Source organism: Catharus ustulatus, chromosome 10 (genome assembly GCF_009819885.2).
Source record: "Catharus ustulatus isolate bCatUst1 chromosome 10, bCatUst1.pri.v2, whole genome shotgun sequence".
Classification (NCBI taxonomy): domain Eukaryota; kingdom Metazoa; phylum Chordata; class Aves; order Passeriformes; family Turdidae; genus Catharus; species Catharus ustulatus.
Genome location: NC_046230.1, coordinates 6,364,160 through 6,377,633, shown reverse-complemented (window position 1 = coordinate 6,377,633; position 13,474 = coordinate 6,364,160). Strand labels below are relative to the sequence as shown.

The 13,474-nt window shown below is 40.3% G+C and overlaps 1 protein-coding gene across 3 annotated transcripts in view; it reads left to right on the top strand.

Moving 5' to 3' along the window:
• Positions 1-13,474, top strand: part of STAG1 (stromal antigen 1) — a 169,938-nt gene that overhangs the window by 114,169 nt on the left and 42,295 nt on the right. For all 3 annotated transcript variants that reach the window (XM_033069129.1, XM_033069128.2, XM_033069127.2), the window contains 5 exons: positions 1,709-1,807; positions 6,543-6,622; positions 8,405-8,512; positions 10,735-10,849; positions 12,922-13,039. In XM_033069129.1, coding sequence (XP_032925020.1) covers positions 1,709-1,807; positions 6,543-6,622; positions 8,405-8,512; positions 10,735-10,849; positions 12,922-13,039 — 520 coding nt within the window. The remainder of the gene's footprint in view (positions 1-1,708; positions 1,808-6,542; positions 6,623-8,404; positions 8,513-10,734; positions 10,850-12,921; positions 13,040-13,474) is intronic.

Here is a 13,474-nt window from a genome sequence, read left to right as displayed (position 1 = left end):
GGCATGCCAGGAGCCATACAAGGAACCTGTGCTCAGGGTGTGGTTCCTGCCTGCCTGGCTCCATTGGCTGGCTTAAACTTTACAGAAAGCCCAGTACAGGGCCTGGACTGAGCTCTGGGACCATCAATCCATGGAGTTTGGGGAAGTCTCCAAGGGCTTTGGGCTCTATGGGCTCGAACAGTTTGGGCCTGTTCTGCACAGATCTTGGGTCCAGTTGTGGGTGAATTTTATACTTGGCTGTTGGCTCCCAGGTGGGACAGGCTCCAGTGCAGCTGTAACTAAAGCTTGCTGCTGTACTGTGCCTTACAGTGTTTCAGGCCAGAACTAACTGGTCCTGATCCTCAGTATGCAGAGCCTCATGTCCTGTGAGTGGTGATGACTCCAGACATCCTGGGCATTATAAGCGCCACACAACAGAGGAGGACACATTTTCTGGTACTGCCACAGAGGCAGGTGTCAAAGAAGAACGTCAAGCAGCATTTTTCTGGGCTTTTTTAGAAGCTGATCACATCCATGTAATTTTTCTTCAAGGAAGTTCTTTTCTGTACCTTGAAAGATTTTGTGTTAGATCCCTTTAAATGTAGCTAACATCTCATTGATTTTCTCTGCAGTGGTAGTCAAAAAGATCCCCTAGATGAGAGCATGATTGCTCAGAGACTCGTCATGCATATAGAGAGATGATTTCTCAGGAACAGTTCTTCTGAAAATCCAACCTCTATGCTGCTTTTATCTTCTATTTCAATTGGTACTGTGTTCACTTTCATAAAAGTAAATTGACACTACAGTGAACTCTACAGATCATATTTGAGTATATTTGTTTAGCTATCCACAAATATTTTTCAACAAGAATCCATAGTTGGCCAAGATGATGCAGTTGAGCTGTCCACCTGCAGCACAGAGGATCCAGTCCCTCTCTTCATCACCAGTGTTTGTAGGACACAAGCCTTGATCTACAGGCCCTGTCCTGTGCCACCCAGATTTGCTGCTGCAGCCCAGCACACCGAAGCCATCCCCATCAGAAGAGCAGTTGGGGGTAAGCTGCTGCCACCAGCACAGCTCAGCCACAGGGACACAAGCCAGCCTTCTTCCCACGGGCTCCCAGGCTGTGGCTCAGATGTGTTGCTCCTGTGGCAACAACCTGCTCCCCACTGGAGGATCTCTCACACCTTTTCAGCCTGTGCTGTCCTGTTGTGAGAGATGGAATGTAAAACATTTGGGGATAACAAATGCAATGTGTGTGCCCTGTGTCCCTGCCCTTGGAGCTAGCTGAGCTGCTGAGCCAATGCCCAGTGATTTTGAGCCCCTGTGTGCTGACTGTGAACACAAGCTGTCAGTCCTGAGGTGCCTGTGGGCTCCTTCCTGAAGACAGACAGCCACACTGCCTGCACCAACCACCTGAACATCCTACATATTTATTTTGGATTTACCTGCTGCATTCTTTATCTTTTTGTGGAGTCACTTGAAAGGGAAGCATTAATATACATATAAGTGATGGCACATTAATTCTTTCTGTATGCAAATAGGAAGAAATTTGACATTGTAGGTGACTGCATGTGGATTTTGGTTTTTAGCTAAATTGCAAATTGGTTTTGGTCATTTGCATAAAATTTTAAATGTACATTAAGCAAATTACAGTATTATGTTTTTTAATATTCATGTGCCTTTGGTTAAAGTATTCTGACAGCTAATCTCAGTGTTTTTTATTTAGCAAGGTGAAGTGAGGTTGAAGTGTTTGAAAGCTCTTCAGAGTTTGTATACCAACAGAGAGTTGTTTCCCAAACTGGAGCTGTTCACTAATAGATTCAAGGTAAGAGGAAATACAGTTTTTGGAGGGAGGACAGCAAGTAAAAGTGTCATCATCCTGTTGTGGTCTTTGAGTCATGTCTGTTAAGAATAAACTCATTAGTTTGTGACAAGGCTTGTAACTGCACTACTAAAACTGTGTTACTGAATGCTGAAGCCAAAGCCAGATCCATTTCCCGGATTTATCTTGGAAGATTTGTCAGACTTAACCAGGGTGAATATTTGTGTGTGTGTATTATTTATAGCTTATATATTGTCCTTATCCAATCTGCCTGTACTTATTTAATTTTAGATTTATTGAATTTAAAGGATGTATACTTACACAATCTAAAATATAGCTGAAAGTAGCAGCCTATAATGAAAGATTGTTTATTACACAGCTTATTTAGCTCAATATGTGCTTGTGTTTGGAGAGAGTCACTTGGATGTGCATCACAGTCCTCACACAATGTACTGCCCTTGCTGCAGAGCAGGAGTTCACACTGTGATTCCAAACCCTTTGAGCCAGATTGGCCCTTCAGGAGAGAAGTGCTGGGGGATATTTCATGGGGGTTTTATTAACACAAACTTTTTCCTTAATATCTGGATAAGAATGTGGCTGTTCATTCACTTTGTGGTCTGACTGCTTTATTGTACAAGTCACCTGTCTGGAGATGGGTTTGGAAACACTGTCCCTGCTCTTGTTTGGATGCCTGGTGAGGAGAGTGGTCAGGCACTGCCACCATGTCAGATGCTGCCTCTCCCCATGGCTTTTGTGTTCTGCAGAACACACTACTGTGGGAAATGCTACCCTTGAGGAAAAACTCATTTATCTCATTTAAATCTTTATTAGAATGTTGATGAAAAAAATTTGTTTAGAAAAGAAACAGAGCTGACTGGTTTATTTTAACTTAAATCATTATTATAGCAATGATAAAAAACTCTACTTATGAAAGTCAAGATTTAAATATTTATATTTATATTTACTGTACACAAGACCTATATTTTATGCTACTTCACTGGTTTTGTCTGCCATTTCACAATTAACTCCTCCAGTTTGATCTATAAAGAAAGAAAAAAAAAAAGGAAATTTTTCCTTGTATGTAAACGATTAATAAAACTTGATAATCAACCTTTTACCACATTCACTTGAGATGCAGAAAAGAAGATACTTAACCTGCAGTAAAGTCTACATATTAAGGAAGGCTTTTTTCTAAAATGATAATTCTATAATAGAGCAGACTCTTTATTAATAGTCTCCTTCATTTAAGGTAACACTCTTAAAGGGCAGATTAAATAAATATCTGGCAGAAATGAACTAGCTGTAGCTGACTAAAGTATGAGATAAAACTGGATCATTTTGTGAGACCACTTAAGGGCCTGCATTCTTCTAATTTTATAAAGCCAGTTTCTGGGACTGTTGCAGTAAAGACAAAATTTCCTCTTATAGGAGATTATCTGGCAGACAAGTTCAGACCTCAAACTTCTTCTCTAATGCCCCCATAAGTCTGGTTTGCTTTATCCTCACAGGACAACCAGAAAAATGGACCCTCCAACTCTCCTGATTTTCCTGTTCCCTCTGTGCAGATTTAGATTTGTTTATATTTGCTGCTTCTGTAAATCCATTTATTTTTAAATTGGCCACTAATGCTCTCGTGTGCTTTTATCTACTTCTTTTTACTACAAAATGTGCTGGATGCTTCTTTGTCAGGATCCCATAATTTGTAAAGGAAAACACTGTTTTGAGGCTGAACCTCTCCCATGCACCCACAAACTTTCAGGACAATTGGAGACACTTTGGGCGATAGTTACTCACTCCAGTGAACTACAGGCACATGAAACCTCCAAATACATCCTGCTTTTCACAGCACAGACCATTCTCTTAAAAGAAGCTGGGTTAGCCTGTGCATTGCTGCTTGGGATGGCATATGGAATTTTCATTTCTGTCAAAGAGGTTCAGAGGAAAGGAATTCATCTTTCTTCTGTCCCATAAAAGCTGGTTTCACTACAGAAATCGGTATCATTATGAAATAAAAAAAGGGAAAAGATGTGCTCAAAGTCTCTGTGAGCCTAAAGAAGAGATTTGTTTAACATAATGATTAATCACTTTCATTTTCTGCCACATCGAGTGAGCAAAAAGCTGACATGGCCCAAATGCTTGCACTTGGATTTACAGCTGTGCTGTCAGGGATGTGGCCTTTGGCACCAGGATGGAGCAAAGTTCCAAATTAATGCTTTTTGAATCTCTGATACATCAGCTAAATGTCTTTCTGCCACAGACTCTACCACCACCTCTTTGAAAAATAATTGACCTAACTGCCATTTTCAGTTCCATGGCTGCTTATTTATATTTCTTCATCTGAATTTAATCGACCTGTACCATTCAGCTGGTGTTCAGTTCAATCCATTCAAACTGAGAGAAATCTCTCTAGAGGTCTTCTGGCTGTTTAAAGAATAAATTAATTTGATCCAGAGTGCCTTGTGCTGAGGTGTTAATATTTCACCTCCTTCCAGGGAGCTGTGACAGGGATATGATCCTGTCCCTTTTTCAAAGAAAAATGCCTCTTCTTTCTAGCATTTGTGTTTCTGAGAGTAAGTGATATGCTGGAAAATAAGCTTAGTCCATCAAAACAAAAATTTGTCCATCAAGGAGAAGACTTTTGTTTTCCATCAAATCCTGTCTGATACAGACATTAAGTGACCCCATATGGAAAAGCAATGAATTAACTGCTCTGCAGTCAGTGCTAGAGTCCCTCATCCCTCACCCTGTGCTGTCTCTGTCTCCATAGCTTGGGAGCAGAAGAGATTGGCTCCTTGTTCACAGCCTAATATAGAATGAGAAACTGATCTTCAGAGACACTGAGAATTAGTATTTCAGCTTAAACATCCAGGCCTGTGCCCTGTTCTGCTGCTGTACAGCAGTACAGAGAATCTCTGTAAAGGCAGATTGAGCAGATCTGAGGGGGTTGGAACTTCCTGAGCCACACAAGTTACACCTTCAGAGCCATGGGGTGTGTGAATCTTGGGGCTTGGCTAGCAGGTGCCAACACACAAAAGTGCTGGCCCCAGGGCAGAAAATGGCACATCCATGCTGTTTATTTTAAGCCTGATATTTTTGGGGAAAGTTGAGAGAACAGTCTTCTAGGATAAGGAGACCTTCCCACATTGGGTGGTTTCAAAGTCCCAAAGGACTCCAGATTCAGAGAGTACCTCCTGCTCTGTAGACAGGAGAGGATCCCCTCCCTTCCAGACTTTTTTTCAGAAAGGAAGTTTCAGAAGGAGTTTGCATCCGTGTGCTCACTCATGTGCAGCTAGTTCTCCTCTCTGAGGTATCCTGGGGTGTAAGATAAACTCTGAGGGAATACATGAAATTCCACTGAGACATTTAAGATCAGTTTCTCTGGCTGTTCTTTCTCTTGGTGCTGTTATTGCTGTTCCTTGGCCAGGACCTTTGGAAAAGTTGAAGCAGTTTTTTTGTCTTGTTCATAAGAGAGCATCCTGAGTGGAATGTTGTTTCTCTGGGTCTTTTAATGGACTTCTCACAGTCTTTAAAACTGTTTAGATCTACATGAAATGTATCAAATTCCCCAGGAACTTAATAGTGATTGATAGAGGCTCCTTCAGTCACAGTGACAAAAAGTGTCTCTGCAGACCTGCTTTTGTTGGGAAGTAACAACTGAGACAGCCACAATGCATTTTTAAGTACTGATCTGAAATTTCTGTATTGAAATTTCTGTATTGAATTAAGCATCAGTTGCTTGATGTTCCCCTTCAGCCCTTAAATGCATGGAATAGTAGAGAAGAAAGGTGAAAACGTTTGTTTTGCCCTGGTTTGTTCTGGTGACTTTCACTGTTGTTGCCTTACACTTCCCTTGTTTCTTTTTCAGTCCCTGATTTCTACTTTTTCATATCCAAAAATGCCATAGAGTACCTAGTCCTTCCTGAAGCAGGTTAAGCCAGCGAAACCAAGTCTTATTTTCAGATGGCCTGATTTCTTTTCAGTAACTTGCTCAGTCAAGCAAAGAGCACTGAGACATATTGCATTTTTATGGCTGGATGGAAATTCTCCCCAGCTAGGAAGGACTACACCAATTTTTGCTACACTATTTTTACAGTAAGCAAATTGAACCTAAGGAGAAAGAAATCCTTAACAGACTTCTCATAACTACACGGTCCTGAAAACTTAGAAAATCATTAGATTTGACGGGAGAATGATGTGCTTGTCTTCAGTAGAAAGAGTATGAGAAAACACAAAATCAAACCATGGAATTCCCCACTTTCCTGGGGAAGCTTTGTGGTGTAATTCTTGAGATGTAGACAGGAAGAAGGTTACAACTTTCCAGGCAATCTGCAGATGCATGAATGATTTTTCCTCACAGTGCTTCCATATATGTTGCATTCCTTCCTATGAAATTATTTGGGGCAGTTTTTCTGCCATTTTCCAACCCAAGTTTGTCACTTTTCAGCAAAGACCTGTTAAATTAATCCAACCCAGAAGAGTGCTGTAACTCCCAAGTCTCCTCCCTCCCTTTCTGGCAAACACACAAGGATAAGGACTGCTGAAGCACTTGTTCCACTGTGCATATAACACACAGCTTAGGGGTGCTTTAAAAGATTGGGTAATATTGAGGAACTCTCATTGTCAGCATGCTGTTGGAACATCTTTCTCCCTTAAAGTCTTTATTTTGTAATCTCTAGAACTGTCCATCTATGGCTGTGCTGTGTTTGTGCCCTGTGACTGACCTAGAGTTGCCTTGCAGGACCGCATTGTGTCCATGACCCTGGACAAGGAGTACGATGTCGCTGTGGAAGCCATTCGATTGGTCACGCTCATCCTCCAGTGAGTGCTGCTCCAAACCCCTCCATTCCCTTGGAAAATTACCCAAACCAGGAACAGCTGAGTGACTTGAGTGCTTTGCTTGTGTATTGAAGTGAATGCGTTACTTTACATTTAGTATGAAGTTGAACTGAATATATAATATGGACATGAAGCTAAAGTAAGATATTTAGTTTCATGGAAATACAGGAGGAAACATGTAAAAATATGTGGATGTTTTGGAGCTATTAGTGCATCCATTGTGAGAGTGGAAGAATGCCAAAGGTATTTCTACCTTTGGCCAAGGGCAGAACAACTGCCCTTATAGAATGAGTGTGTGTGGGTTATGCTTGCTAGAATAACTCCAGCAGTAACACAGATCCAGTGCAGATAGAGTTGATTGATTTCCTGACACAGCTGAAAAGAGCCACATGGTAGGACACCTGCTTCCAGGCTTTTCCACGTGGGCATGCAATGGCTCCCCTGAGGTAAGGAACACCTCAGACATCCTCCCACATGCTGATATGGAACCAGCCTGTCCCCAGCAGCCTCCTAAGTGTGCACCTGGAGGGGCACTGCTAGGCTTTTAGAACATATTTATTAAAAGCAGTATTAAAGGATGTCTGGTTTACAAGCAGATGCACGGAATTTTTGCTTCATATTTTATATCCTGTGGCTCCATTTTGAAGAATGTTTTTGGACATGCGTAATTTGGATGAAAGATCACACTAACCTTTCCTCAGTAAGGAAGTCTAGACCAGCTTTCTATTTATGGGTCACTCTGTTTTAAAGAGATTAGCCTTGTAATACTAGCAAGAAATGAAATCTTCCATCTACTGTTACATTTTTTAAGTAAATATTACAAATGTGATCTGAAATGACATGCAGAGCACATCTCTTCCCTGCATTATTAGCAATTTTTGGGCACATGATAAGTTTTAAGGTCAAAAATTACCCAGTGCACTTTTTTTTGTCTGTTTCTGCTTTCTTCTTTGGTTACCCTTTGAAAGCACAGGCAGTGCTAAATACATTAACACCAGAAGAGTCTGGGTCACCTTCAAGAGCACAGGGCAATATTCTGGCAGGTAGAAAGTCCAAAAAGGTGTCTGGAACAATCCTGATGGGGAGTGACCAATTAAAATTATGTCTAGTATGAAGCCAAATGATTTAGAGTCCTGATACATAAATGGTTCTGATGGATGCCAACTAAATAAGGATGGAGGTAATGTCCTGATTGTGACAGTGTTGGTATTTTTATATCATTTTTGGTAACATTCTGGGACAGGCTGCCCAGGAAGGTGTTCAGAAGTGGGTGCAGTGCTTGGGGACATGGGTTAGTGGTGAACACAGAGGGCCTGGGTTAGTGGTTCCACTCAATGAGCGTGGAGGTCTTTCCCAACCTAAAGGATTCTGTGATTCCAGGATTTTTGTTTATGATGTTTGATGAGTGTTTGGCAATATGAGTCTTTGATGAGTCTTGTGATGTGTGCATTGAAGTTTGTGTGATGGTCCAAGGAATAAGCAGGGGAGGGTTTGTATGCAGTGATTCTGATCTTTTCATAATATTACTTGCTCTCTGTATTGATACAAATGGGAGAAGGGAATCAGAGAAACCTCCAGTCTTACAGGCCCTTTAAATACCTCTGTATTTTGAAGTTGAACCAAAGATTCTCGATGTCCTTGTTCAACCATGTAGGATTTTGTGGGAAATGAACCAGCCTTGTGGCTGTCCCAAGTGAGCTGTGGGGATGAGGGGATGGAGGTGAAACCTCTGCTGTAGCTCAGGTGTTACTGTGACTCTTTCAGTGGGAGCGAGGAGGCTCTGTCCAATGAAGACTGTGAGAATGTTTATCACCTGGTGTACTCAGCACACCGGCCTGTGGCAGTGGCAGCTGGGGAATTCCTCCACAAAAAGTAAGTCATCACTTGCCCTGGAATAAGAACAGATTTGTCAATGCTTCCTAGAGAGGTAACATCAAAAAGCAAAGAAGCAGTGGAGTGAAATATCCCCATTCAGCAAATCAGGTATTTAATTTAAACCAGAGACTTTATTCTCTTTTTTAAACAAGATCTGAGGACTTGAAGAAACTGAATATACATTTTTCTTGCTCTGCAATTCAGCAGAGAATTAAAAATACAAAGGCTGCACAAACTTCTAAAGTTGGTTTAAGTCCTGCAGCACTTGCTGAATTCCTGGTGTGATAAGACACATATATTGGGCCTGTAGTCTGTGGTGATCTGCCTAATGCATCAACAGTCATAATTTCTAGCAAGTTTTAAGCCAGTTTATTTCTCTGTTGTGAACTTAGGAGGTTTTTATGTAGCAGTAATTACAAAATTTGTTTCTAAACTCACTGCTTTCCCCTGAAAATACACTGCATTATGGTTACATCCCTCATGTCCTCACTATGCCAAAGGGTATGAGGCAGCTTTTCCATGGATGTGAGTCACACCAGTGAGTCACCATAACTGTGACCAGGGCATTACCACATCATAGGAGATAACCTCTTTATTGTTTGCAGTTAAAAATCTTTCAGCACGAATTTGATTTTTTCCCTTCATGGGTTGTGACATTAGAGTTTTTTATTACATGTATAGAGGATTTTTATTAGAACCCAAGTTATCTAATTTTTTCATGCCAAGATACAGGCAGGAAAAAATAGACAGAAACATGTTTTTCTTTGCCAGTGCTCTAATTTTCTGTGGTTTATTTGGGATTGACAACTCCACATTGTAACTGTAAACTTTCATTGGTGGATTTTTGGAATTCCAGCTTTGTGATCAAGCACTATCCATTTCAAGGAATATATGTGCAGATCTACATTACTAACAAGACATTGTACTAGTTATTGGAAAGGGTTAGGTTCTCATTAAAAATATACACTAAAATTCCTTCATTAATCAACATGTAGCAAAATACTTTTCAAAAATGCCTCAAAGGTAGATAAGGACATGTCTGCACCTTAGTGCACTTAGGATGAAGACAAAATTTCATTCTAACTTGTTTTACAAGGTACTAAGCTGTGTTCTGTAAATGTGTCTCAAGATTAACAGTATGGAGACAAGATTTGTCCCATTCTTAACTAATTTTGTCTTGATTTCAGCGAAGAAAATCTCCAGTTAGAATCTATTTCAGGCACTTGAGGTGTGATTTATCTCACCTAATTTTAAACATTTCACTATCACTTTCTCTGTAATAATCATCAGACATGCTCTCCGTGCTTAGCAAAGGAAAGCAAATACTACAGAGCATAAAATGATCACCAAATACAGAGGATCACTGGCTCAACCCTGAGGTGCAGGCTGTAAGGTATCTCAGCACCTGCAGAAGTGCTTATTGCTTATCTGTTAAGAGAAGCAGGGGGGATGAGGTAATACTTTTAACTAAAATACAACATTTGTGTGTAACTTGTCCTTCTCTTCCGTGAATTACAGCAATGAAATCAGAATTCTGTGTTTCATGTGTTAATGTGCTTTGTGAATTCACTGTAGAAGCCAGGAACAGCTTTCACACTTCTCAAAGTAAAACAGTCATTACTGTAACAGCAATACTGGCACATCTGAGGTCTCTTGGAAAATTTTGGCATTGAGAGGAGTTTGAGATGGGCCATGCACCAGGAAACTCAGTGCAGAGTGTGTCACTTACTTGTAAAACCCCAAATAATGAGTAGGAGCTGGTTTTATCTTTGCTGCTGCTCCTGGTGCCTGAGGTTGGCTGTTTGATGGATGTCAGGTTTGTTTGTCCCATGTCCCAGCCAGAGTGATACAACCTGAGCTCTTACACTGGTGCAGGAGGTGCTGCCTCCACTGTAAGACTGGGTAAGTGATAAATGCAAAACTGCATTACAAGTGATGCAAATACTTAAAACTGTACAAAACCTTCAATATAAGTGGGTTTTGGAGAACTTTTTCCTGTGTGAAATTCTTCCAGCCTTGTGAACTCAAAGACTGAAGATAAATTCATCTCTTCAGACAGGCTGTGAAGAGGTTGTGCCCTCTTTCCCTTGAAAGAAATAGCTTGAGATACTTGCACTGTTTTATGAACAAATTTACTATATCAAGAATGAATGCTCATCATATTCTTGCAGAAATGAGAATTGTTGTGATAGCCATGAGCTCCTTCTGCTTATTTTCAGGCTGTTCAGCAGACATGATCCTCAAGCTGAAGAGGCCCTAGCAAAGAGGAGGGGGCGAAATAGCCCAAATGGAAACCTTATTAGAATGTTGGTTCTTTTCTTTCTTGAAAGTGAGGTAAAAAAGTCATTTTTAACCTTTAAATGTTTAATAAAACCTGAACTTAAGTAGTGATTTATCAACATACAATAATAAATTGTCTTTATTTTCCCTGTTTTTTATGTTTTTAGAAATACCATAAGCTCTTTTCCTTGCCCCTCCATTTCTTTGTCAATTAAGGAAATTGATCTGAAAATCTTCATGGTTAATTTAACTGGTGCATGTCCCCACTGTACTCACACTGCATTGCTGGTGCTGTGGGGGCTGCCAGGGTGCATTGCTGCACACAGATGTAAATGGTTCTTTGCTTACATAAACACACAAGGAGAATACCCCTGCAGTTCTTTGTGGACTAAAATAATTTGAATCAGAATGGAACAAAAATTGCATCATATCTCCAATTCTGATTAGACTCATAGGTGAACTCAGAGTGGGAAGGACCTGAGGGTCCTTAGCTCAGGGCAGAGTCAGCTGTGAGATGAGATGAGGTCTTTCAGGGCTTTATGCAGATGCATCTTGGAAACATTGGAGGGTGAGGAAGCATAGATGTGGTGACATGAAGTGTTTGATGAACACATCCAGGGTGGGATTATGCCCATGATTTATAGAGACAGTATCTATGGGAAATTGTATGGTACATGTAGTAACAGTAATACAGATGGGGAATGGCAGTGAAGGGAGAAAAATTTGAGAAGATACTGTCAGGTACAGGATGTTCTTAAGATAGAGGGGGAAAGGTTCAAAATTTTACATTTGATTTGATAATGAGGAACTGAAAGAAAGGAATGACAGAAGTGTTTCTCTGGAGAAGGGAGGCTAGTATATTTTGGGTAAAAAGCAAAAGTAAAGCTATTACAATTGGTTATTTTAATTGTTATGAAGCCTTGAAGAAGAGACTTGACTGTGAGAATGAAAAGAAACACTCAGAGTTGCTGAGAAGGAAGGACAAAATTTTGGTAGTGTTCTTGCTTTTCAGAAACACCTCATAAACCTACAAATTAATCTGGATGAAATGTCACTACGTGTGTGAGCCTTCTGTCTGCCACCTGAATGTATTTTTAGTTCCAGCTTTTTTCATATTTAGATTGTAAAGTTCATAGTGTTTTACAGTGCAGATACCTTATATGTGAGAGTTACTGAGCACTGACCTTGTCTGTCCTTCTGAGGAGAAAAGAAACTTCCAAAGCCAAGATCAGCAAAGTGCCTCCCATGCTGCTCCCTGAGGGTCACTTCTCTCTCAGGGCCAGTTCTTGCTATTGTTGTTTTTGAGAGGGTTGTTAGGAGCCAAGTGGAGTATCCTGACTCCAGTTTTAGTCAAGAGTTAGAGAATTGGAACAAGTTAACACTGCAGCCTGGGGGTCCATTCAAGGGAGTGAACCTTGCTGTAACTGTGACATTTTGCCCAAAGCTGTCAAGAGCAGAGGAGCAGAATGTACTGACACCTCCTTCTCTGCACTCCCAGATGTTTTCCAGCTAAGGAATCAGTCCCTAGCAAGCACAAACTGCAGGTTGTGCTTGTTACTTGTTGGTAGCAGTTAAAGATCAATTTAGAAAACAATAGAAGCCTAGGAATTTTTTCTTACTTTACAACAGTTATGTTAATTCACATAAAAATATTTTTTGCAGTTGAAGTTAGTGTTAAATCTACACCCCCTGAAATCACTAGGGTTTTTGCTCCTTTTTTTTTGAGCACATAGCAGGTATGAAAACCAGTTGCTTGTTCAAAACAAATACATTACAGCTCTCATGCCTCACCATCTCTCCTTTTTGTAATGCAGCTGAGAAAGTGAGGGAAGGTAAGTTTACAGCTTCTGGGTCAAAACGCTGGGAAAGATTTTTCACAAACTAAAGCAGCTTTGTGCAAAAGAGGCTCAGCTTGGTTTTGTTTCATTTCTTTTAAAACATAACCCCATTACCCTGATGTCATTCAGATGGGAGAAAACCTTTCTGAATTAGTTTCAAACTGGATGTTCTTTCCAACTAACATAAGATACATGCCCAGGACACACTCTGTGTCCACATGATTGTGAAAGTTGAAAAACTGGTGCTTACACCAGGAGCTGTATTGATGATTGCTTTTGATTTTCTAGTTGCATGAACATGCAGCCTATTTAGTGGACAGCTTGTGGGAGAGCTCTCAAGAACTGCTGAAAGACTGGGAATGTATGACAGAATTGCTCTTGGAGGAGCCAGTCCAAGGAGAAGAAGGTATTGGCTTAACGCTGTGCTTCCTTGATATTGCACAGTAATTTAGTTATTCCTTAAATACCTCTGCCCCCATTGTGGAACATCTTTTTGTGTTGTGGTTTGTTTGGAAGGCATATTTGAAGATTTTGGGTTAATCTATTTTTAGTGTACTTTCCTTCAAAAGCACCAATTTGTACTTTATTTTTCTTTTTATTTGTACTCTGGAGGATTTTTTTTTTGTCAAGTCCGCTGTACTGTGGGTCCCTAATATTAAAGGCTAAGAACTTGATTTTGTCTGAATGTTTAAATAACTATTTCAATAAATTAAATAGCTAATACAATTTTGAATCAACAAGTACTTCAGGTGATGCTAGTTAAATAAGGGAGTTTTCCAGGCAGTGTGAATGCAATTTCTCAAGAGAAAAGGGGAATCTTTCACCTTTAGTTTCAGATTTC